Source organism: Portunus trituberculatus, chromosome 18, assembly GCF_017591435.1.
Source record: "Portunus trituberculatus isolate SZX2019 chromosome 18, ASM1759143v1, whole genome shotgun sequence".
NCBI classification, from domain to species: domain Eukaryota; kingdom Metazoa; phylum Arthropoda; class Malacostraca; order Decapoda; family Portunidae; genus Portunus; species Portunus trituberculatus.
In genome coordinates, this window is record NC_059272.1 from 13,357,215 (window position 1) to 13,384,762 (window position 27,548).

Sequence of the window (27,548 nt, forward strand, 5' to 3'; positions counted from 1 at the left end):
TAGATTTAATATAAGATAAATACAGTGTTTATTGTATGCATGATATACACTTAACCCTCAGCTATCGCGCCCAATTGGGGCCGAAATAGCCGCACCATAACCGAAAACCCGATAGCCAAATTGATCTTGGCGGGAAGACGGTTTTGGCCAATGAGCGCTCAGATATTCCATGACGTCATGGCTGGGCGCGCGATAGCAGGTATCTGAGGTCGCAATAATAAAATTTTAGCAGCTTTTCATGGGTGCGCGATAGCAATAAAACGCGATAGCTGAAGTCGCGATAGCCGAGGGTTGACTGTAAATTAACTATATTGCCCAAAATAACAATTTAAATGCGAAACTCAGGACACATTGATAGATGTTCATCATGCAAGACTCGGGGCATGTCAATAGACGTTTAGGCATTTTACGGCTATATTTTTGCTATTTTTTTCTTGTTTTCTTTGCTTGTGGGCTGGCAACACTCATCAGGAGTAAACATATGTTCTACGTCACTGTGTCACCAACGATAGATGGTGGGAGTGACAGTGATTTCACTGTGTCTGATTCTGCCACCTCTCCCGCACGCCTTACTTCTATATCTCGGGTCTCTCGCCATGTTACGGAGAGACAACTTTTGAATGAGAGTGATATCAGAACAGGAGAGAGAGAGAGAGAGAGGATACAAGGTGTTTTCTCTCGCTCTAGCCAAGGCTGCTGAACCCGATCGGACGCAAGGTCATGTAAACCGATGATACTACCTCATTCAACCTGTGCTATTTGGGTAACCATGATATCTAGAGACTTCTGGTTTTTTGCACTGCAAAGAGGAAGAGTTGCTTGTGGGCAAAACACCATTTGTACTCACTCATTTATTGAATTTCTAAGTGTAATCAGTATGTGAATACAGGCTATTTTGTGTGTTTCTTGCCAAACGTTTACTTTTGGGACTCTTGATCTTAAGAAAAAATACACACTGCCGAGGAGCACAGACACATACATGCACAAAGGATGAACAACGATACACAACGTGGGCTGAATGTTTGGGTGGACGCGGGTAGCCAAGCGTTCGCTGTGCCACCTACTGATGGCTATTCGTATCTTAAAAATATCTTCGTACTTCAAGGCGTAAATTATATGAAATTTTTCGTCGTATATAAAAAAAAAATGTATGTTGGGGCAATCATATCTTGAGGTATTACTGTACTAAACAGAATTGCTTATAATTGTTATTGTTTTGCATCGCCAACCATAGAAGCGAGTTCTTTTTCAGCTGGTGAACTGGCTCTCCGTGCTAGATGTATAAGTTAGTAAACCTGTTGGAAAAGATAGATAGACAAGACCTGGTATCACTGATGGAGGATGGAGATATAGATGAACAAGAGGACACTCCTAGATCACGAAAAGTCAAGTGTTCGAGGAACATTTGAGGAACATTAAAAAGTTTAGCTTTCCACATAGGACAGTAGACATCTGGAACAGATTGAGTGAAGAGATTGTAGCAGCAGAAAGAGTGCCTAGATTTAAGGAAAAGATAGGTAAAAGTGGATATGGAGACAGGTCACTATGAGTCCAGTCAAACGATGTAATATACAACTAGGTAAATACACACACACTAAAAAATGTTAGAATAAATAATAATAAACAGGAAAGAAGAGAAAGAACTGGGAGTGGTTGTACAAGAGACCCTGACTCCAGAAAGGTTATTTGCTTCAACATGCAGGACACTAAAAATATTGGGGTGGCATTTAATTGTATGGATAAGAGTAGGATGAAAAAAAGATCATAACCACTATGATAAGCCCTTGACTTGAATATGCAGCAGTGTTGTGATCACCACACAAGTGAAAGGGTATCAGGAAACTAGAAAGAATCCAAAAGACAGCTACACAGATGGTGCCAGAAATAAAGGTTCTTCATATAAAAAATAAGACTGAAGGAAATGGAACTACCAACTTTGAAAGATAGACAGTATACGAACTTAGATGGATTAGTATCAAGAATGCTGAAAATGAGGGACTATATATTGTTGGGAAAAAGACCAGATGTGGTATGTAGAACAGAAACAAAGTTAAAAGATGTCCAACTACATTTTAAAGAGCAGGGGAAAAGTGGGAGGTGTATTGATAATGGCTCGAGATTATATATATGTGGACAAAGTACAATATGGAGATGGTATGGCAGAAGTTTTAAGTATAACAATTAGGACCAGTGGGAGGGAAAGGAGGAGGATCATGGTATCATAGTTACATGTGCCAATGAAAACTTAACACATGGAGGCTAGATGCACACAAAGAAATGCAGTATTTAGTACTAAGTGCTTGGATAATATGTTACGAAAGGATAGAAAAGTACTACATGTGGGGAATCTAAATTGCAAACATGTAAATTGGGAAAAAATGGAAGTAAATAGATTAGCTAGACAATGGGAAGAAGAAGTGCTACAATTGGCAATGGTAAACACAATGGACCAATGGGTAAAGGACAATACTAGGTATAGAACAGGGTTTCTCATCTGCGGTTCCCCGGAACCCTAAGGTTCCACAAAAGGTCCCTTCCCTAAGGGTTCTGCAAGAACAAGTGAGATAAGCTAAGGCATTTCACTTTGTTTAATTTCATATACATAATATAACTAAACACGCATAATAAATTATTGGTTTTTGTAACATTATAATACAGCAATACTCTGCTTAACGAACAGGATAGGGGGTGTCAAAAGCTGTTCGTAGAGCGGAAATTCGTTAAGCAGACGTAATTTTCCCATAGGAAGTAATGGAAATAGCGGGGATGCGTTCTGGGCTGGTCCCCAACATACCACATGGGTAAAAAAAAAAATTATATATATATATATTTCTATTAGCTTTTTATAAACCTTGCCCCCAAGAAAGGATTGTTTTGTAATGCATAAAATGAAATCTTACGTGGAATACCAGAAAATAAAGCAGAGATGAGATCGTCCACAGACAATGCGGAAACTCACGGTGACTCGGCCGCTTCTTCTTCTTCTTGTGACCCTTTTAGCCTGTGTGTTGTCTTTCACCACAAAATTTATGTTTCCACTTCTCTATTGCCTGCTATAATGGATATCATATCTTAGTATTCATATACGCTCATGTCATGAGAATAACCTGGACTCCGTGGCACTGAGTGATATTCACAGTGAATATCTAATGAAATACCCATCTTACTGCCGAATCCAGTATAGCCCCTAAAGTGGCCTGGAGAGCCCGAGGAAGAACTGCCACCACTCCCTGGGCCTCCCTTAGGACCACCTTCCTTACGACTCCAACTCCCAGGCTGCTGCACAGGACGGTGGGCCAACACATAATCATCAGCCCATGTAGCAGCCTCCTTCAAAGTCCTAAACCTCTTCTCCCTCAACAGAGGTACCAGCTCCTTATCAGCAATATCAATGAACTGCTCCATAACTACTAACTCCTTTAAAGCCTCGAGAGAGTCAACACCCTCGCTTGCAATCCACCTCTCAAACACTTGCTCCAGTGAACGAGCACATTCGAGGTAGGAGTCACTTGCTCGCTTCCTCTTTCCTCTGAATTGCAAGCGATAGGCTTCTGGTTGCAGCTCATATGCCCGCAAGATGTCAGCCTTAAACTCCTCATAATCATCCAGATCATCAGCTGACATTTTATCATAAACTTCCCAAGGCTTTTCCCTTGAGTTTATTCGCGACCAAGCCTACCCATCTCTCTCGAGACCAAGCAAACTCCTTGGCTTTCCTCTCGAAGTGAACAAACCATTCAGCTACCTTAGCCTCATCAAATTCGGGGACTAGCTGGAGACTTTGCACTAAAGTACGCTCAACACTCTGTTCTCCTCCTCCTCCTACACTACCAACAACTCCAGGAGTGCTTATTGCAAGGCGAGTTCTCTCCCACTCCAACTCTCTATCTTTATCTGCCCTTTCTCTCTCCATCTCCATCTCTCTAGCCTCCTTCTCTGCTGCTAGTCTGTTTGACTCTCGTCTTTCTTCCGCAGCTAATCTCTTCAACTCTCGTCTCTCTTCTGCTTCTATTTCCATTTTCCTCATTTCCAGCTTCAATCGCAGTTCGTCCAGTCTGGCAGCTGACTGGACACTATCAGCAATACTGCTTGCTGGACTAGATCGTTGAGAGCCTTCCCTGCTTCCGATACTTCTGCCAGGGCTAATATGTCCCACATCACCTTCACTGGGACCGCCACGTCCGTTATCATGAGACATACATGCATCCTCACTGATCCCACGCGCGGCCAACGACTCATCATACCCACGTGGTGAGTCTCGCCGGCTCACACTCGCATCCTCACCCTCCACTGGTGAGGTGAAAAAGCCAGTAACTCTCTCCATGGTGCTCACAGGGACTCGTTCTCACAAACAATAAAATAATATAAGTAATAATACCCCACACAATATACTACACCACTATAAAGCACTTGGTTTATCCTGGCAGGGTCGCCACTTTATGTTACATACGCCACACGGCTGCAGTTAACTGCTACAGCTCACTTCTCTATGAAGTATTAATGCCTCTCTACCCGCCTTGTCCACAGACTGTGATAACTCACAGACCGAAACAACGCGGTATATTACTATACTATCTTATTATGACAAGTGCTTCTTAACACCTGTCAGACTGACACCCCTAGCCTACACTACTACAATATATGATGTGTACAGCACATCCGGTGATGTACACACAAGACCAGACACCACCTACGGGTGACAACCACTATACACGGAGCAGTGTTGCCACTCCTTGTGAATTTTCACAAGATCTTGTGAATTTTGGTAAAACCTTGTGAACTTGTGAATTTTTTTGAGAAATTCGGAAATCCTATGAATTTTGCTAATTTCCACAGTACAAATCAGACAGTCAAGACAGTAACATACTTTTACATCTACCACTACTACAATTATTAATAATTACATCTTAATATCATAATAGAAGTAATCTATCAAAGCTGGCAGTGCACTTTCCATTGCTGGTGAAAGAGGACGATCTACTGTAGATCAACTACAAGATCAATGGAGGGACTTGCTATACACAAGATCAGCCTTAGAAAAAATTAGTAAGCAAACAAAAACATTTTGGAGTGAAATAAAAAAAAGTGAAAGATGGTAATGATATATATGTGTAAATTTGGCCTCTTATCAAAATTCATGTGCAATCTTCTCATATTGTCCCATTCATCAGCCTCAGTAGAAAGAATATTTTCCCAGCTCAATATGATTAAAACAAACCAGACTAATAGACTGCATGTTGCTACAACTGCTTATCGCATCCTAGCAAAACAATCCATTTCAAGGCAAGATGTCCCATGCTATAACTGGGAGCCGTCAAAATCACTAATTAATGACGTAAAAGGCGGGAAATGCCACCAGCCATACGTGAGTCGGCGGAAGGAGATGAGAGAAAAGATGAATCTAGCAACTCTACATTCAAAGAATGTTGACAGCGATGATGATGATGACCTCTCCATGCAATTTTTCCGTCAATAGTATCATCATCAGTGAGTAAAACACTGATTTTGTATATTAATTAGGCAAATTAGCATCAAATACCTGAAGCTTGTGAATTTGTTTTCATTCTTGTGAAAAATCAAGTGTGTATCTAGTGATTTCCGAAAATCTCGAGTGGCAACACTGACACGGAGTCCAGATACTCGTCACAGACAAGTCTGGCGGACGACAACTACGCACCACTGGCCGACATGAAGCCTCTCAGCATTCAATAGTGTGCGTGGCTACTACCACTACAATACAGTATACTACTGAAACTATACAAAAGATGGTGGGGGCACACAGCCGCCCACCAAACCCCACTGGTGACCACGGCCACCAACAAACAAACAGGACGAGACAAAGCGTGTATCTCCTCCGCGCCACTACCCCACGAGTGGACAACGCACGAGAAATGCAGCCCCATTCGGCCACACTTTCTCAGAACAACAAGCCCGTTGTTCTACACAGCCACAGTCTACCCAGTAGCAAGCCAGCTACTCAAGGGAGGGCAAAACTCCCAGACCGATGACTAATGAGCAACAAGAGAAGCCCAGCAACATGAATCTCCCTAACACTGTGCCAGACCGACGAGAGTGCATGTCTATCTCCGCTGAAGGCTACCTTGAGACTATAAACAGTATACTACTGATACTACACAAAAGATGGTGGGGGCACCCAGCCGCCCACCAAACCACACTGGTGACCACGGCCACCAACAAACAAACAGGACGAGACAAAGCGTGTCTCTCCTCCGCCACACCCGAGTAGCCAAACTTACTACACCTCTCCCAGAGCAACAAGCCCGTTGCTCTAACAGTCACGGTCTACCCAGTAGCAAGCCAGCTACTCAACAGGAGGGCACAACTCCCAGACCGATGACTTATGAGTACTGCTAAGGCACAGTCCAGCCACACGTGTCTCTTCCTGTGCCGAGATCGTACGTGTTAACTCCGCTGAAGACTGGCTGGTACTGATGCGAAGCTCACAGGCACACAAAATGGTGGAGAGAGGGAGGCGGGTTGTCTGCTCAGCAGAACAGCCCGAGGGGCCCGCGCTGGGTGGCCATAGGCTACGCATATAATGAAATAATAAATTAAAGAGGATTAAGACAGTGCCCATCACATATATATATATATATATATATATATGTATAATATATATATATATATATATATATATATATATATATATATATATATATATATATATATATATAATATATATATATATATATATGTATAATATATATATATATATATATATATATAATATATATATATATATATATATATATATATATATATATATATATATATATATATATATATATATATATATATATATATATATATATGTATATATATATGTATATATATATATATGTATATGTATATATATATATATATATATGTATAATGTATATATATATATATAATATATATATATATATATATATATATATATATATATATATATATATATATATATATATATATATATATATATATATATATATATATATATATATATATATATATATATATATATATATATATATATATATATATATATATATATATATATATATATATATATATATATATATATATATATATATATATATATATATATATATATATATATATATATATATATATATATATATATATATATATATATATATATATATATATATATATATATATATATATATATATATATATATATATATATATATATATATATATATATATATATATATATATATATATATATATATATATATATATATATATATATATATATATATATATATATATATATATATATATATATATATATATATATATATATATATATATATATATATATATATATATATATATATATATATATATATATATATATATATATATATATATATATATATATATATATATATATATATATATATATATATATATATATATATATATATATATATATATATATATATATATATATATATATATATATATATATATATATATATATATATATATATATATATATATATATATATATATATATATATATATATATATATATATATATATATATATATATATATATATATATATATATATATATATATATATATATATATATATATATATATATATATATATATATATATATATATATATATATATATATATATATATATATATATATATATATATATATATATATATATATATATATATATATATATATATATATATATATATATATATATATATATATATATATATATATATATATATATATATATATATATATATATATATATATATATATATATATATATATATATATATATATATATATATATATATATATATATATATATATATATATATATATATATATATATATATATATATATATATATATATATATATATATATATATATATATATATATATATATATATATATATATATATATATATATATATATATATATATATATATATATATATATATATATATATATATATATATATATATATATATATATATATATATATATATATATATATATATATATATATATATATATATATATATATATATATATATATATATATATATATATATATATATATATATATATATATATATATATATATATATATATATATATATATATATATATATATATATATATATATATATATATATATATATATATATATATATATATATATATATATATATATATATATATATATATATATATATATATATATATATATATATATATATATATATATATATAATCAACAATATACAAGAGGGCTTAAGTAGATACATAAATTTGTTTGCAGATTATGTAAAACTCTTGAGAATAATAAGGAGCAATGAAGACTGTATGAAGTAGCAGAAAGATATTGACAAGATCCAGGAATTAAGCTAAAAGTCGAAACTAGAAATGAACGCCAATAAATGCCATGTGATAGAAATGATAAAAGTAATAGAAGATCTACAGAAGAATACAAAATGGGAAAGGAGATTATAATGAAGAGGAGGGAAGAGAATGACCTGGGAGTGGTTATGCAAGACACTCTGATCCAGGAAGACACATATATGGGTTATTTGCTTCAACATAGGAAACATTAACAAATATCAGGATGGCATTTAACTATATGGAGAAGAGTGTGATAAAAAAGATCATAACCACTATGATAAGACCCAGACTTGAATATGTAGCAGTGGTGTGATCACCACACATGCAAAGGGATATCGCAAAGCTATGAAGAATCCAAAGGACCACTACAAAGATGGTGCCAGATATAAAAGACCTTCCCTATGAAGAAAGACTGAAGAAAATGGAACTATACCAACTTTGAAGGATAGACAGGAGAGATTTAATAATGATGTATAATGTAGATAGACAAGACCTATTATCACTGACTGAAGATGGAAATAGACTGACAAGACACTCTAAGAAGATCATGATAAGCCAATGTTTGAGGAACATTAAAATGTTTTCCACATAGGATGGTGGACATCTGGAATGGACTGAGTGAAGAGATTTTAACACCAAAAAGTGTGTATAAATTGAAGGAAAAGTTGGATAAAATTAGATATGGAAACAGGTCACTGTGAGCCCCTGTAATATACAACTAGGTAAATACACACTTTAATAACAATATTTGAGGTAGTACTCTACTAAACATGGGGTGTTAATTATTATAAACTATCCCCTTCATTGGTTTACAATAATCACAATAACTAATTCAATTATGCAAATAAAATTAAGCCAAACACAATATCAGTTACAAGAATCTATGGAGTCTTCAATCAACCAATGTTAATTTTTGATGGGGAAAATTCAAGCAAAAAAAATTACCATTATTAAGATTCCTGTTGTCAGTGGAGTAGTCATCACTTGTCTCTAAGATCTCTTGTGCATCTCTAGCAGGAGACTGAACATCAATGTTCAGAAGTAATACATCTGCTGTGGGAGTATCAGCTTCAGGGGATCTGGAAATTTGACATGTGCAAAATTTGTAGGTTACTGTGGCATCACATACAACAGTATCACTTGCATTGCAACCAAATGGATATAGAACAGTGATAATATGAGGTACCTGAATCATAAAAGTCAGTCAGAGGCACCAGCAGAGTGAGTAAGGAGACGAGAGAGAAAGTAGTAGTGGTGGTGGTGGTTGTGGTGAATGCACACTGCACATAAACACTGCCTGTGTAATAGTACTGAGAGCCAAATTCCTACTCCATGAGGCATCTTGGTGGCTGTGAACAGTCATCCATATTTTTTTCTGTCATCTAAAATTTCTTTGGTGAGCTGACAGTCACAAACCTCTGCTACTGCTCGATGTCTCCCATATGTTTTGAAGGGAAGGTCAGATAATCATCACAAAGGATGTTAGTAGCTTGTGACCTTAGTGAGAATCAAGGCAAAGACACTAACAAGGTCTCAGTCCTGTTGTAATAATTCTTCTTTAGTATCATCTCAACCAGGTGCTAATACATCAATCACCCCTATATCCTGTGACTTTGTATGCAAAAAAAAGTCCAAAGATCAATAACCCATGAAAAATTCTTTTCCCCAGCAGACTGTATAAAGAAACAACCCTATTTGCTAGCAAGATGTGGACTTGTATACCTCTGCCTGAAGTTTAGCATGGGTGGTTGAAGGTGAAAGGTTGTTGACCTTATGTATGTTTGTATTTTTGTTTATGTGCTTATTTGTAATGTATACGTCTAGAGTAAGTGTAAGCTTAATCACTTCAGGACGATTGTAGCGTCGCGAGAGGCAGGGATCATTCCGGGTATCATGATTTTTTCCCGCTAAACATTTGAATCTCTCCCCCTCACTATTGGTCCTGGGGCAAGTGGAGGTATCTGGCATATTTTCTCACTCACCTCCTCGAGCCTTGAGACATATGTTCCCTCACAATAGGTCATCTTTTCCAATTTTGAGGCGACATCTGGCAACCCCTGTGACCCGGATGGAGGAAACGGTACTCCGAGTGATGTTATGTCAGTGTTACTCGGTAGTGACATTGAGGACAGTGATGAAAATGAAGACTGATTTTTTTATTGAGACAAAAGAAAGTGAAGACTATAGTAGTGATTCTGATAGTGATCTGGGAGACAGAGACCAACCCTCACAGCGACGTTCATAAACCTCCTTAAGTACTCCCCTCGAGCAATGCGCTGGTGTGTGTCACCCATGATTGCTTCTACAGGAATGTGCTTGTCAGCCAAGTCACGTGAATTCCATTGCTAAAAAGAGTTGCCAGATTCCAATTATTATAGAAATCCACAATACTTGTAATATGTGGTTTCTTTTTCTTTTCCTGTTTTGCACATCATTTCATATACCTGAGTTTGCATTTTCAAGACATGAAAGTGCAGAAGTTCCTACTTTTACATCAAATTCAAATGTCCGAAAGGAGAGAGAGAGAGAGAGAGAGAGAGAGAGAGAGAGAGAGAGAGAGAGAGAGAGAGAGAGAGAGCACTCGCTCAGTGTTATCGGAGCTGGGAGGGTATTTCTTAGCGATGGGTTCTGCCAGGGGTTAAGGGAGAATTTTTTTATATGTAACTTTGCTCTCAGAGGTCATAACATGTTGAAAACTCAGAATAACACATAGAAATATGCTTTTTTTAAGGAAAAAATCTTTTAGCATTTTTGACAGGTGTGATTTTTCCCCGTTGTAGCAAATGGAAAGTAAAGTAAATCAACTCCCCGTATTTTAAGGGTTAAGGCCCATATACACTCAGCGTGAGTGCATGTTGTGTTATTGAGGGATGTTGACTTTGAGTAGAGTTTTTAACACAGCTCAGTGATGCCATCCACTTTACAGCAAAGTTTTGTTTCCTGTCCCTGATCTGTGTTGCATCAACCATTAGAGAAAGTGTCCACTCACTCATGCACTGACAGTTATGGCAACAAAATTTAAATGGACCAAGAATGTCACCCTGAACTTCATAGAAATTCTGAAGGAACATCCTTGCATGTGGAATGTAAAAATTAAGGAATATAAGATAAGAAACACCAGAAATAAAAATTAGAAGACAATTCAAACAGATCTGTCATCCATAGCAACACAAATTTTCCACCCATCAAAGCAGAATGGTGTCTGATGCACACTGTGCTTTGCAAGCACATTTAAATGATCCTACTTTATCATTACCCACCACCATTATCAAACAGACTAGCCATGTGATTGTCCTATAAATCCTGTATTACAAGGTCCTGAGCTGTGCTAAATTGCTATATCACATAGCAGCTTGACTATGTGGTCATAACTCATATAGGAGCTTTTTTTTCAGGAATTGGCTTCTTCCTCATCAAGCAAGGGAAGTCAGTGCAATGCTTATGTACAAATAAAAGTTCTATCCAGGACATGGCTTGTTTCAGTTATATTTGTAATGTTATTCAATGCAAGACTTGATCTACACAAGATTTATTTTTGTGTATTGAGTGTAATACATGTAATGCTTTAATTAAAAAAGTTTTTAGCATTAAGAATTTCCATTTAAAAACATCCATGTATGAATAATTAGAATTTTTTACAAACCATACTTAAATCTCTTTCAGACATCATCACAGAGAAATAGGAAATATTATTTATATGATTCAATAGTACAGATAAATTCAAACAACTGATGTCAGCTGACCTATTTCAATATTTTTTTTAAAATTGAATTGGTCTCGATTGAAAATATAGAGAAAAATCACAAATGTAAAACAAGAAAATACTTATACTGCTAACTTACATATTTGTTATTTCAGAGTGAGATTCTTCATGGTCATGAGTATCCCCAGCACTACTGAGTGAGGCATCTAGACTGCCACTGCTTGATTTTGACACTCTTGGAGCCCTTAAATGACGTTGCCTGCGAGGAATGCCCCAAGTCCTTCGTTGGTTTGACTGGAAAAGAAAGCATAGCATGGAATTAGATCAATTTACATACCTCATAGATACATATTTCTTTAGAAGGAGGACAGCTAAGACATGTGTTCAAAAAACCAAAGAAATAAAAATACATAGGAAGAGATTACCCATTCCCCTCATTTCCATCCTTCATAGTCAATAGTCAAAGATATAAAGTAGTAGTATTCATCTCAGCTACAGAGTATAGCCATTACATGTCCCTTATACCAAATAAGATGTATAGATGTAATTCTTATAGACAGCAACTTGGACATCTTTTTTAAGAATCAATTTATTTTGATGCTATAACATCCTTGCATACAGCGACACCAACTACATCAGTCATGATGTGCCAGTACAATATATGGTGATGCCAACACTGGTATCATATTTATAAGTTCTGTAAAATTTTAACTTAAGTAAATCTGGTTTACATCCATGCTCTACCTGGATATACAATTTATATGCCTTAGAAACCTTGTGACTCCATCCATTACTACCATTTCCACCAATGATAATAATTCATCTGACCACGTTTCCACCTAATAATACAAAAAGAAAAAACTGATTGGCTTAGCCTTATTCACCTTTCCTCCTTTCCTGTGTTCTTTATCTATTATGTTCCTCTCTCTTTTTTTCATCCCATACCTCAGAGAGAGAGAGAGAGAGAGAGAGAGAGAGAGAGAGAGAGAGAGAGAGAGAGAGAGAGAGAGAGAGAGAGAGAGAGAGAGAGAGAGAGAGAGAGAGCAATGCATGTTTTTGTTTTTAAGACTCTAGCATGAAGTGGTTAACATAACTAAAAGAAAAAAATTTCAAAATTGGAAAGTTAGAAGTGGCTTAGGTACATAAAGGAAAATATTTGCATTCAGATGAATCTTATAAATTATATGAAGATGAAAGATGGGAAAAAATGAGCAGGCAAAATTTTCAGTTAAAGCAATATTTTTGCAAATAGATATATTCTTAAAACATATCTAGAGTAAATAAATGTTTCCAATTTATGTACCAATATAAGGAAAAAAGGAAGTTTATGTTTAGAAGGCTGTATGTAAGTACATAACAAAACTCACATTTTTTTCAGTCTCTGATGCTGTAGGCAAAGGCTTCACATATCGTCGTTCAACATATTTCATTTTGATCCAATCTTCCCTAACTGATCTGTAAAGAAAAGTATTTTTACTAAACTAATTAATGAAATTATCATTAAATGTATTGTGATCAATTTAATCATACATCAGGCTGGAGATATCACTTTTATTTACTTTACATTGCCAAAATACTTACTATCCTAAAAAAATATAAAGTAATATGGAAAGCTGAAAGAAACTACAAATTTGGCAAACATATCTTAGGAATGGTATAAATTTTTTATCCAACTTTGCAGTGCAGATAAACAAGAGTACTGATTTTGTGTAAGAAAAAGACAAATTTACAAAGCAAATGATAATGAAACTGCAGGTAACAGATAAACAATGAACTATATAAAAACAAAAAAAGAGTGTTGGGGTGGGTAAAAGAAATACCAATTTAGACTTTTTGGTAGACAATCACCTTAATTAATATGATAGGAAATAGTCATGAGATATTTGCACAGTGTTTCCTGTCATATTAATTAAGGAAACTTTTTTATATTTCACATAAATTTTTGTGCAAAAATTAAGGATCAGCCTATAGTTGAAATTAACTTATATACAGGAAAATACAGTAAGTAAAACATAAAACAACAGAAATTAGTAAAAACACAATACCTTTGACTGTCAGGTTTAGCTGCAGGAGGCCCTGAGCCTTCTCCTGGTATATATGTGGCCAAGTAGATCCTATTGATTACAGAGTTTCCTAGGTCATGCATCACCTTCACCATCTCCGGGTCCCAAGCATCCAATGTTAGTGACCGTACCTTGGAATAATGCACTCCTAGGCTTCGGTGAATCCCAGAACATTCTGTAATATAACAAGTATATCAATATAAGCCTAATAATCTCTAAAAGACTTACTTTTTTTTCTATTAATCATTAACCCCTTCAACACAATGACGTGTATTTTGCATCATCAGGATGCTCATGACATATCCAATGACGTGCATATTGTGTCATGGCTGCTTTCTACAAAGATGGTGTGTTTTCTTTCCTGGATACTGTATGAGGTCTCTCAGAATGTAGGTAATACAGAGGTACCTCAAGATATGAGTTTAATTCATTCCATGACAGAGCTCGTATTTCAAAGACATTTTTTCCATTGAAATGTATTGAAATGCCATTAATCCGTTTCAGCCTCCCGAAAAAGAGCATCCCAATATTTTTACAAGTTTTAAGTAAAAACAGGTATTTATAAATAATAATTATTGTATAGAAACAATAAAAAAATAACAAGACAATATAAATAAATAAACTACTCTTATAAAGTATATTTATCTCGGAGGGTGATTCCATGGGACAATATCCTACTGCATCCCCACCCTCACTTGCATCTGTTGATCAGCTGGAATGTACAAATATAGCTACCCACAGAAAACTGGCTTTTTTTTTTTTTTTTTTTTTTTTTTTTTTTTTTACGGTAAGGCCTATAGCGCCTGTAGGCACACTTGAAGAATGTACGGGAAGCGCTGTTCAGCTTCCGCCCATTAGTGGCACAGGCAATTTTATTTATAGTGGTACCCATATTAGGGCCCATATCACCGCCCAAGCTCATCTTGAGTGTAACCACCTAGAACCTGGGTATCATGGTGACATGTAGGTAACTTTAAACCACTCGACAAATGGCAAAGTGTTTTAAGGCTGTACGTGGTGGGATTCGAACCTACGCGTGAACGTCTGCCCGATCCCACGCTCACCACCTTATCCACTATGCCACTGCCTCCCTGCTCTAATAATCACAAAATGTTGACAACCCTGTAATCGTTATTCATAGAATAAATGCAGTTTTAATTAGGGTGGTTGGGAAGAGAGAGAGAGAGAGAGAGAGAGAGAGAGAGAGAGAGAGAGAGAGAGAGAGAGAGAGAGAGAGAGAGAGAGAGAGGAGGGGTAAATAGAGGCTGCACTGCCACAGCCATAGAGATTTGTTTACATTGTTTTCTCCCTTGGTAATATGTCACTGGAGGTGGTAGGCAGAGTTGAGAGAAATTTGTTTCGCCTTTTCAGTTATGTACACATACATACTTTATCAATGCATAAAAATATAACAAATAAACTTCTATTAAAAGAAAAAGTTTATTTAGTGTTCTTACCCTGGAGACAGATGTTTTTGGCTCATGGTGGTGAATGGCCGAGGAGGAGGGAGGAAGGAAGGAAGAAAGAGATACAGGCACCATTCACACATAGACATTAAACGTAAATTAATGCTGCACTTTCTTTAAACAAAAGAGGTAAGTAAATAGTGTGAAAATGACTAAAGAACAATCACAGTGCATGAGATCCGAGGGAAACACATAAATACTAACTAGCTCAGCTGAGGTTGGACCAATGCATTGAGCTGCTGACTAGTGGCAACATCCCTAAGCATGACTTGTATCTCAAAATTTCACTTGTATCTCAAAAAAAAAAAAAAAAAAAAAAAAAAAAAAAAAAAAAAAATGGACCAAACCATAGCTTGTATTTCAAAAAACTTGTATCTCACGTAACTTGTATCTCAAGGTACCACTTTATATGAGTAGGAGGAGGTAGTAGATACCTACCAAAATAAAAATTTACTCCCAGCAACGTCTAACAGCACTAGTTCAAGGGGTGCAGTGAATTTCCATTATAGCTATTTGTGATTTTGCTGAACGTATCCCTTTGTGTCTCACGACTCAAGGGGGCAGTCACAGCCTGCCCTCTAAAGACAACTCCTTATCACAAAACTACATGCACTTACCACACATACCCTTCACTTAAAATTCAAAATTAAGAAATGGCAACTCCAAATATGCCTCAGAGTTTCCTTCTGGGGAGAGTACCAGAAATGTTCTCGTTGATGACTCAAAATGTCTTGACACCTCCCTCAATTTTTTCTTTATTAACTTTTTCAAGATTCGCAGTCTTAGATCTAATTTTCAATCTGTGGAACACCACCTCTCCTCTACTAAACCTCATCTTCTTTTCCTCACCAAAACACAGCTGTCTGAGGTAACTGACAGCAGCCTCTTCTCTATTCCCTCCTACTCTTTCTATTCTCATTTTTGCTTCAAAGCTGGATGTTGCATCTATGTGTGCAACAACTTAACTCGTTCTCGTGCCCACGCTCTTGAATCTTCCAAGTTTTCCACCATCTGGCTTCGACATAATAGTCACTCAAACTAAATTTATCTGTGCTGTCTATCTCTCCCCTACCTCCTCTGACTAAAGTAAATTCTTTGACTATTTAACTTCAAAAAGTGAAGCATATTCTGTCCCTCTACCCTTTCGCAGAGATCATCATCCTTGGAGATTTCTATGGCTTTGGCTTTCCTCTCCCTTCACTGACCATCCTGGTGAACTAGCCTTCTACTCTGCTATCCTCCATGAACTAGGGCAACTGGTGCAACACCCTACTCATATTCCTGACCGTCTTGGAGATGCACCCTACATTCTTGATCTTTTCCTCACCTCTATTCCTTCAGCTTATGTTGTCACCTTATCTTCTCCATTGGACACTTCCGATCACAATCTCATTTCTATATCTTGTCCTACTTCTCTAATCCCTCCTCAGGATTCTCCAAAGCAGAGGTGCCTCTGGCATTTTGCCTTTGCCAACTGAGGGACCTGAGGAGGCATTATGCTGATTTTCCCTGGAATGATTACTGTTTCCATGTCAGAGACCCATCTCTTTGTGCTGAATGCATAACAGAGGTGATAGTGTCTGGCATGGAGGCGTACATTCCTCATTCTTTTCTCAACCTAAACCTTCTAAACCTTGGTTTAACACAGCCTGTTCTCGTGCTATACATGATAGAGAGGTTGCCCACAAAAGGTACTTGAGCCTTCCATCTCCTGAATCTCATGCACTTTATATTCCTGCCGGAATCATGCCAAGTCTGTTCTTCAACTTGCCAAACACTCCTTCATAAATAGAAAATGTCAAAATCTTTCAAACTCTAACTCCTCGAGACTTCTGGCATCTGGCCAAAAACATCTCCAATAACTTTACTTCTTCATCTTTCCCTCCTTTATTTCATCCTGATGGCACCACTGCCATCTCATCTGTCTCTAAAGCTGAACTCTTCTCTCAAACCTTTGCTAAAAATTCCACCTTGGATGATTCTGAGCTTGTTCCTCCCTCTGACTATTTCATGTCTTCAATTAAAATTCTTCATAATGATGTTTTCCATGCCCTCGCTGGCCTAAACCCTCGGAAGGCTTATGGACCTGATGGGGGTCCCTCCTATTGTTCTCATAAATTGTGCTTCTGTGCTTGCACCTTGCCTGGCCAAACTCTTTCAACTATGCCTATTGACTTCTACCTTTCCTTCTTGCTGGAAGTTTGCCTACATTCAGCCTGTTCCTAAAAAGGGTGACCATTCTAATCCCTCAAACTACCATCCTATAGCTTTAATCTCTTGCTTGTCTAAAGTTTTTTAATCTATCCGGAAGAAGAAGATTCTTAAAATATCTGTCACTTCACAATCTTCTATCTGATCGCCAGTATGGCTTCCGTCAAGGTCGCTCTACTGGTGATCTTCTGGCGTTTCTTACTGGGTCTTGGTCATCCTCTTTTAGAGATTTCGGTGAAACTTTTGCTGTCACATTAAACATATTTAAAGGTTTTGATAGAGTCTGGCACAAAGCTTTGATTTCCAAACTGCCCTTCTACGGTTTCTATCCTTCTCTCTGCAACTTTATCTCAAGTTCCCTTCTGACCATTATATTGGTAAATGGCCACTGTTCTTTTCCTAAATCTATTAACAATGGTTTTCCTCAGGGTTCTGTCCTATCACCCAGTTTTTTTCTATTATTCATTAATGACCTTCTTAACCCCTTCGCTACCAACTCCATCACTCCCACGCTGCACAACCCCCCACCCCCCCACACTGTTTTGTTGGGGGTGGTTTATAGTTTTCTTTACACCTACATTTAGTCTTTTTTTTTTAAACACATGTTCTGACAGATTTTGTTCATAAACTTTTTGGGATTTATTGTTGGATTGTCCATGAAAAACTTGGCTGCATGGACATTTGTCCACAAACACAGCGACTCTACCACCTCGTCTAACATGAATACTTGGAAACAGTTCAAAGAACTCATGTCATTCCTTGGTACATCACTTTCTTTCTCGGAGCTACTGGCCTCACTGTCACTAATGAGGCCTTGTGATTGAGTTTCATTGTCCTCAGAATCCTTGTAATTCTTCTAATAGATCCAGGTCACCCTCAGAATCACGCAAGGATGACAATGACAATGCCATTACGCAATACTGGTCAGTAACACACTGCCAGCCAGCCACCACCCCTCCCCTCAGGCCTCACGATCCCACCCCCAGCCAACATACCCAATGTCCTTGAAAATAAAAGGTGCCAGTTAGTCACTTTGTCACTGAATCATGAAAAAATACACAAACCAAGTACATGAAACCCTATTGGAGCGATGGCATACGCAAGTACAGGGAGTCCTCGGGTTACGACGTTGATCCGTTCCTGACACGAGTTGTAACCCGAATTTCGGCGAGTCGGAACATCGGAAAAAAAAAATTTTTTTAAATTCTTACCTTTATTCCTTTGGTTGGCGTGCACATTGGAAGGAGGCATTGCAAGGGAGGGAGAGACAGGCTTATTGTGTAGAGGAAGCTGCAGAACGTGCTGGAGATACTGGGGCTGGTGAATCAAGAGAGGCAGAACCTTCAGGTGCTGGAGATGCTTCGGCAGGTGAGTCTGGAGGTGAGGCAGAACCTCCAGGTGCTGGAGAAACTGGAGCAAGTGAGCCTGGAGGTGAGACAGAACATTCAGAAGGTGCTGGAGATTCTGGGGCAGGTGAGTCTGGAGTAGTAGAGGCAGCTGAGGTAAAGGGTACAGGATCTGTTGCAGGCCTCTCTACCTTCTTAAAATACTGCTCCAGGTTAGTCTGAACAGAGAGCAACCTCTTCTCATCCAAGATCTCCTTGTAACATTACATCAAATCCATGATGCCTCCGGAAACTTTAGTGAATCTTTCAAAGTTGGGATCCATAGCCTCAAAAGTTGCCAACGCTTGATGCATCTCAGCAAAACCTCTTGCCAAGCCCTGCCTTGTGAAAGCCCTAAGCTCTGGGGTGGGTGCTTCTTCTTCCTCTATGATCTGCTTCTCCAGTTGTATCAGGTCCTCAGCAGATAACTCCTCTCCATGAGATTCCAGCAGCTCTATAACATCATCAACCTCCATCTCCAAATCAGTTTCCTTACTCAGGGCAACAACATTCTTAATAACATGCTGAACTGTGTCTCAAACCCATGGAAATCACCCACAAATTGAGGACACAGTTTTTTCCAAACACCATTCATGTTTGTTTGCTTAACCTCCTCCCAGGAATCAGCAATGTTCTTCACGGCATCAAGGATGTTGTAGGATTTCCAAAAGTCTTTTAGGGTCAAATTCTTCTTGGTTTCAGTTGCCTGTAAAGCCATAGCAATTGTCCTTCGGAGGTAGTAGGCCTTGAACGAAGCTATCACTCCTTGGTCCATAGGCTGTAACAGGGCCGTGGTATTAGGTGGAAGGTAAACCACCTTGACATTAGGGTTAAAGTCTCCCAGGTGGGCAGGGTGTCCAGGGCATTGTCCAGCACTAGCAACACCTTAAAAGGATACCCTTGGAGGCCAAATACCACTCCACACTTGGCACAAAATAATTGATGAACCAGTCCTCAAACACTGCAAGTGTCACCCATGCCTTCTTATTTGCCTTCCAAATGACTGGTAGTTGACTCTTCCAAATGCCCTTGAGTGCCCTTGGATTTTCAGCCTGATACACAAGCAAGGGCTTCAGTTTGAAGTCGCCAGCAGCATTTCCCCAAAAAGTAAAGTTAGCCTGTCTTTGCTGGCTTTATGACCTGGTGCTGACTTCTCCTCCTTGGCGATGTAAGTGCGGTCAGGCATACGCTTCCAAAATAAGCCTGTCTCATCCACGTTGAACACTTGATGAGCAGAATAATCCCCCTCCTTAATTATCTCAGCCAACGCTTTAGGAAATTCACTTGCTGCTTTCTCATCACCACTAGCAGCTTCACCTTGCACTTTAAGGTTATGGTAATTGGCCCGAGCCTTAAATCGCATAAACCAACCCCTACTAGCCACAAACTCTTCACTTTCACTTCCTTCCCCCTTTTCTTCTTTCAGTGCCTCAAACAATCTTTTCGCCTTCTCCTGAATCACCATAAGGCTCACTGGAATACGCCGTTGATTTTGTTCTTCCAACCAAAGCACCAATAATCTTTCCATCTCAATAATTAGACCACTACGCTGCTTGGTTATCACTGTCGCTTTCATAGGAGCAGATCCTTTCACATGTTCCATAATGCGCTCTTTATCTTTGATGATGGTAGCCACAGTGGAACGACTAAGGCCAAGCGACCGGCCAATGTTTGTTGGTGTTTCTCCTTTTGTGATCTCTTTATAATGTCCACTTTCACTTCCATGGTGGCCTTTCTCTTCTTTGATGCACTTCCATCAGAAGAGTCTGCCTTACGCTTGGGAGCTATAACCAAAAGAGAGAGAGAGAGAGAGAGAGAGAGAGAGAGAGAGAGAGAGAGAGAGAGAGAGAGAGAGAGAGAGAGAGAGAGAGAGAGAGAGAGAGAGAGAGAGAGAGAGAGAGAGAGAGAGAGAGAGAGAGACGGTGCAAACAACCAAAATGGCGTATGTACAGAGACTTGAGACGCCGTCTTCCTCACCCTACAACCACAACAAAGCGTATTCTTCCGCCGCGCACCCAAAACTAGTTAGTGTTTGTTTACGTCGCTTACGACGCTAAACCACGTAAGACGGAATAACGCCTAATATTATTTTTTATGCTTTTATGGGTGCGTTCGTAACCACGAAACGTCGTAAGTCGAGACCGTCATAACCCGAGGACTCCCTGTACTTCATCAGTTCGGTAGCAAAAATTTCATATGACTATGGCATGTCATCGGTAGCGAACGGATTAACCAAACTTCTTACCCTATCCACTCCTACGCTGATGATACCACCCTCCATCTTTCTACATCCTTTCAGAGATGTCCAACCCTTCAGGAAGTCAACAGATCACACAGGGATGCCACAGAATGCCTGACTTCTGATCTCTCTAAGATTTCTCAATGAGGCAGAAAAAAATCAGTAGTGTTCAATGCCTCAAAAACTCAATTCCTCCATCTATCAACTCAACACAACCTTCCAGACAATTATCCCCTCTTCTTCAATGACACTCAACTGTCTCCCTCTTCCTCACTAGATATCCTCGGTTTGTCCTTTACTCATAACCTTAACTGGAAACTTCACATCTCATCTCTTGCTAAAACAGCTTCTATGAAGTTAGGTGTTCTGCGGCATCTCTGCCAGTTTTTCTTGCCCCTCCAACTGCTAACTCTGTTCAAGGACCTTATCCATCCTTGCATGAAGTACTCTTTGCATATTTGGGGGGATTTCACTCATACAGCTTTATTAGATAGGGTGGAATGAAAAGCTTTTCGTCTCATCAACTCTTCTCCTCTGACTGACTGTCTTCAGCCTCTTTCTCACCGCTGAAAGGTTGCATCTCTTTTTATCTTTTATTGTTATTTTCATGCTAACTGTTCTACTGATCTTGCTAATTGCATGCCTCCCCTCAAATACAAGAGTTAACCAGTATTCTCAGTCATTCATACCTTTCACTGGTAAACTCTAGAAATCTGTACCTGCTTCTGTATTACCATCATCCTACGACTTAACTTCTTTTAAGAGGGAGGTTTCAAGACAATTGTCCCACTCTTTTGACTAACACTTTCTATTCTTTTATGGAGACTGCAATTCTTGTGGGCCCTTTCTTTCTAATATAGTTTTTTTTGGCCCTTGGCAGTTCTCCCTCTTACATAAAAAAGAAAAAAAAATCTCGACTTTCACCATTATTTACATTATTCTCTTATATCAGGGTAAGTACTGATATGTCATGCTGAAAATAATTATTTCAATTAAAAAGAAAAATTATGAAACCAATATATTAGTTTACATAAAATTACCATTTTCTCTCATTTTGTCATCTTCAGAAAATGGCAGACTATAATTTTTCTATAAAAATTGTGTGGGTTTTTCTTATTGTACATACCTATTACTTACAATCATCATTATTTCTGTAATGGGGAGATGGGAGAGAGAGAGAGAGAGAGAGAGAGAGAGAGAGAGAGAGAGAGAGAGAGAGAGAGAGAGAGAGAGAGAGAGAGAGAGAGAGAGAGAGAGAGAGAGAGAGAGAGAGAGAGAGAGAGAGAGAGAGAGAGAGAGAGAGAGCACCAGCTGCTTCTAAGTCAGATATCTCCCTATCCCCATCCACCCTGGATATGGCGCCAGGGGCCGTTTTCTGTTCCCCATAGTGAAGAGGTTAACCAGAAATCATACATTTTATCTATTCTACAAGATAATTTAACATTTATGTTATCATATATATGACCATTGAATAGAACATGTTTAAAATATATGAAAAATAGCTATTCAGTTTAGTAATCTGTTTAGCTTTTCAAAAGATTTTGTAAAACTAATCATCCTTTAAAAAAAATCACTTGCACTGTCAATTGTTCACACTCACCAATACAAAGTGTGACTCCTAAATTTATTGAAGCCCATCTTGGATTACTTGCACCACAATCACAGCATAGGTCATTTCCTGGGATGCTCATCAACTCTTGCCACAAGCTGCAAAACAAACCAAATTACTGCCTTTCCCAATCCCATTCAGCTGAAAGCTTAAAATTCACTTAAAATTTAGTCTACTGCCATTTGTAGTGAATCATTACAATTTAAAGCCATGTAATATACAGGTAACTCTCACTTTATGCGATAGATGCGTTCCAAGAGGCATCACGTTTATCAAAATTTGCATAAAACAAACATGTAATTCTCATAAGGAACAATAGATAATAGGGGGGATGTGGGATGTGGTCAAAAAAAATTTGTACAAAATACTCTATTTATTTGGCTAAATGAACATGTTTTTATCATTTACCATTCTAAATACTAGATGTGTATTTAAAGTAAAGGGAAAAGCAAGAGATAATAAGAGAAAGCAAAAAATAATAAGAGAAAACAACAAAACAAAGAATACGTAAACACAACACACTGTGTCACTGCCTTCACCACTCACACCACAGTCAGTCACCATCTTCCTCTGAGCTTTTCCACTTTATAAAAAATCAACTTATCAAAAATAACCCCACAGTATAAAAGTAAACACTAGTAAAAAAATAAACACAGGACGCCAATGTCTTCACCCCTCACAAGCACACGCCATTGCTGTCCACCTCCTAGTCAAGGACATCATCATCCACCTGTGCTTCCTCTGCTTCCACTGCTTCTATGGGATCATCCACATCCTCTTCTGGCACTACATCTTCCACTGATGTTTTCTTGAAAAACTGCAGCATGTTGATCTGGCACCTTTTCTTGGAAAATTCTTTTTGCATCACTATGTAACAGAAGAGTGCGTCCATGGCAGCGGAGCTCCCACCTATCAGCCAGCTGTGGAACTCTCTGGCGCACAGTTTGAAATTGCATCTGGCACTCAGTTTGAAAATGCGGTTGGGCCAAATCGCGTATAAGCAAACTGATCACACAAATTAAATTAATTATAATATTTTTTTGGTTGCGTAATAACAAAAACTTGTAAATTAAACACATGTAAATTGAGAGTTACTTGTATATAATATATATTATTGTGACACCTTGCTGGTAAGCAAAACTATCATTAAGTGATCCCCCCAACTGCCTATTACCAAAGATACTGGTATTGGGTTAGGCAACAATCAAAATGAAATACCGCGATATTTCCTTAGTAATTCACTATCACTCAGTGCCACGGAGTCGAGGTTATCCTCATGGCATGAGCATATATGAATACTAGGATTATTATAGAAGGCAATAGAGGAGTGAAAACATAAACATCATGATGAAAGTAACACGCAAGCAAAAGGGTCACAAGAAGAAGAAGAAGAAGCGGCCGAGTGGCTGCGAGTCTCACGCTTCGTCTGTGGCTGATCTCATCTCTGCTTTATTTTTTTGGTATTCCATGTAAGATTTCACTTTATGCATTACAAAACAATCCTTGCTTGGGGACAAGGTTTGTAAAAAGCTAATAGAAATGTTGTTTTGTGAACATAAATGCATATATAAGACAGTAACACCACCTCGAGAGGAGGTGTTCCCAGCAACCTCAGAGCAACCTGATAGCAACCTTGTCACCGTCCCTCCAAGCGTTCATGGATGTCATTTTGCTGCAGGAGGTTGCTCTGACGTTAAAGAATCTTGGATCCAGCTCCAGGAGCGCTAGAGAGAGGCGGGGAGCCAGCCAATCACAGCGAAGCTACCGCGTTTGGTCCCTCACCTGGCAAATTCAAACCCAGAAAATTCGCTAAACCGGATGTGGTTGTATGTTATGCGGACATTTTGGTCTAACTTTATATAGTACGTTAAACCGGAAATTCGTTAGACGAATGTTCATTAAGCGGAGTATTACTGTATGTATATATACATATATAACATGAATTCGCCGAACACGAAACTCGTGTATACATGAATCGGTAAAATATCACATATTTCGCCGAGCATGACTTTGACTCGCGATTGCACGATTTGGTCTCCATTTGAATCTCCTGCTGGTCCTGGTGGATGCACTTGACCTCCCCTCCCAAGTGTCTTGGACTCTTCATAATTTGCTGAAAATCATGGAAAATGCAACATTCCTCTTCACTGAAACAGATCCCATCCTGGAGAGGAGCATTAAGTTCAAGAGGGGTGTTGAGGAGCTTCTTTTGCCCTACAAGGAGACCTTACGCCATATGGAAGCATCTGCCAGTCAGAGGCCCATCACTTCATATTTCAAGTCCTCTCCAACCAGCAAATAAACTAAAGGTACTAGTACTATAATTACATAAAATGTGTGCTTGGTACTTCATTTATTGTTTTTTTTTTTCAGCCTTTTTGGTAAAAAAAATTTTGGGGGAGAGGATCTGGGAACACAACCCCCCATTTTCCCATAGGGCCTTTTATTCGCCGAACACGAATCTCGCTGTACACGACGAGCTCAGGAACGTAACTGTCGTGTTGGGCGAGGTATGACTGTATAATAGTGTATATATATATATATACAGGTAACTCAATTTACGTGTGTTTGATTTACGTTTGTTATAACGCGACCGAAAAAAAATATTATAATTAATTTAATTTCCGCGATCGGTTTGCTTATACGCGATTTGGGCCAACCACATCTTCATACTGAGCACCAGACGCAATTTCAAACTACACACCAGAGAGTTCTGCAGCTGGCTGATAGGTGGGCGCTCCACTCTTCTCGTGCCTCATTTGCAGTCTGCCAGCACTGAGTACAGACGGAATCTCTTCAATCTACCTATAATTCACCAAGATGGCCCCAAATTGTCCTTCATCTTTTGCATGTGGGGTTATTTTTGAAAAGTGGATTTTTGATAAAGTGGTAAAGCTCAGAGGAAGATGGTGACTGACTGTGGTGTGAGTGGTGAAGGTAGTGACGCAGTGAGTGTTGTGATTACATATTCTTTGTTTTGTTGTTTTCTCTTATTATTTCTTGCTTTCTCTTATTATTTCCTGCTTTTCTCTTTATTTCAAATACACTTCCAGTACTTAGAATGTTAAATAACAAAAACATGTTAATTTGGCCAAATGGAAAAGCTCAGAGGGAGATGGTGACTGACTGAGGTGTGGTGTGACACCACAGACCCCGTGATATAGCAAAAAATCCGCAGAACATATCTACGAGTACAGTAAGTCCTCGTTATATGGTAGTTCTTTATCCAGTAAATTCACAGTTACAGCATTTCGAAATTACTACCCTCAATTTGATATACGGTAAGAAAAATTCACAGATATGGTATCTGCTCATGTCATCCGAGAGGACCCAGCACGGGGGAGCAGGAATGATGACGTCATCCACGCCACACCTCCCCGCCACTCACAGTACTGACTTTAACTTAACCACCCTTGGAGCCTGTTATCTCTTCCCCTCCCCTCATTTTTTTTTTTAACTGCATTACATATTACTTACATGCATTATTAATTAGATGAATAAAAGGAATATTAAAGGGTCAATTGTAAGCACAAACATATTCATGGCAAACACTTAAAGCCTACTACCAGCAGCAAACCATGCAGCAACTGATAAAGGGCACAGATGGACCTGGCAAGCCCACTATCAGAGAATGGTGGAAGTCATATAACATCAAGCACACCTTAGATAACATCATGTCATCTTGAGACGAAGTGAAGACGTCTATCATGAACTTGGCATGGAATAAAGTATGGCCAGAATGCGCGCATGACTTACCAGGCTTCGCTGAAGACGACATTGGTGCGATCAGAAATGACATAGTAAATCTGTGCCATAGGGCTGGCTTCGATGAAGTTGATGATGATGATGTTCAAGATCTTTTGGAAAGCCATGCTGAACCTCTCAAATGATGAACTTATAGAGCTAGACAAGGCATCACAGGAGACAGAAAAAGAGGGAGACGAGGAAGAACCTGTGCACGGCCTGGACATCAAAACTCTTAGAGAATATCTCAGGTATCGAAAAAGCTCTGGAAACCCTGAAGGAACGTGACCCAAATCCTGCCAGGAGTCACAACGTGGCTCATGATGTAGGGAAAAGTGTCAAGATTTATCAAGAAATCTATGATGAAAAAACACGAAAAACCAAACAGTCCTCTATCTACTCATTCTTCACGCCAGTCCGACATGCCGTCCCTGTCACACCTGCCGACCCTGCTACAGCTGGCCCTTCCACATCCGCTGCCAATGGTTCTACAGCTGGCCCTTCCTCCATATCCTCCTTCTTCTAACCAGTGAAACGTGCTGACCCTGCTATAGCTGGCCCTTCCTCCATATCCTCTTTCTTCAAACTAGTGAAATGTGCCGACCCTGCTACAGCTGGCCCTTCCACATCTGCTTCCAACAGTGCAGACGACAACGTCTTATCCTTGTCTGTCCACTCAGCGGAAGATGAGTAAGGG

The 27,548-nt window shown here is 38.1% G+C and overlaps 2 protein-coding genes across 7 annotated transcripts in view; one reads left to right on the forward strand and one right to left on the reverse strand.

The window, feature by feature from the left end:
• The window catches only part of LOC123505448 (opsin, ultraviolet-sensitive-like), a 163,272-nt gene extending 150,716 nt beyond the window's left edge, over positions 1-12,556 (forward strand). For both annotated transcript variants that reach the window (XR_006675136.1, XR_006675137.1), the window contains exon 13: positions 12,290-12,556. The gene's annotated coding sequence lies outside the window, so the exon portion shown is untranslated. The remainder of the gene's footprint in view (positions 1-12,289) is intronic.
• Positions 1-27,548, reverse strand: part of LOC123505445 (arf-GAP with coiled-coil, ANK repeat and PH domain-containing protein 2-like) — a 156,656-nt gene that overhangs the window by 25,370 nt on the left and 103,738 nt on the right. For all 5 annotated transcript variants that reach the window (XR_006675135.1, XM_045256735.1, XM_045256736.1 and 2 more), the window contains 5 exons: positions 23,099-23,205; positions 14,180-14,372; positions 13,502-13,589; positions 12,274-12,428; positions 9,377-9,510 (listed from right to left, as the gene is read on the reverse strand). Coding sequence is in view for 4 of the 5 variants with exons in the window: in XM_045256735.1 (XP_045112670.1) it covers positions 9,377-9,510; positions 12,274-12,428; positions 13,502-13,589; positions 14,180-14,372; positions 23,099-23,205 (677 nt within the window). In the remaining variant the exon portion in view is untranslated. The remainder of the gene's footprint in view (positions 1-9,376; positions 9,511-12,273; positions 12,429-13,501; positions 13,590-14,179; positions 14,373-23,098; positions 23,206-27,548) is intronic.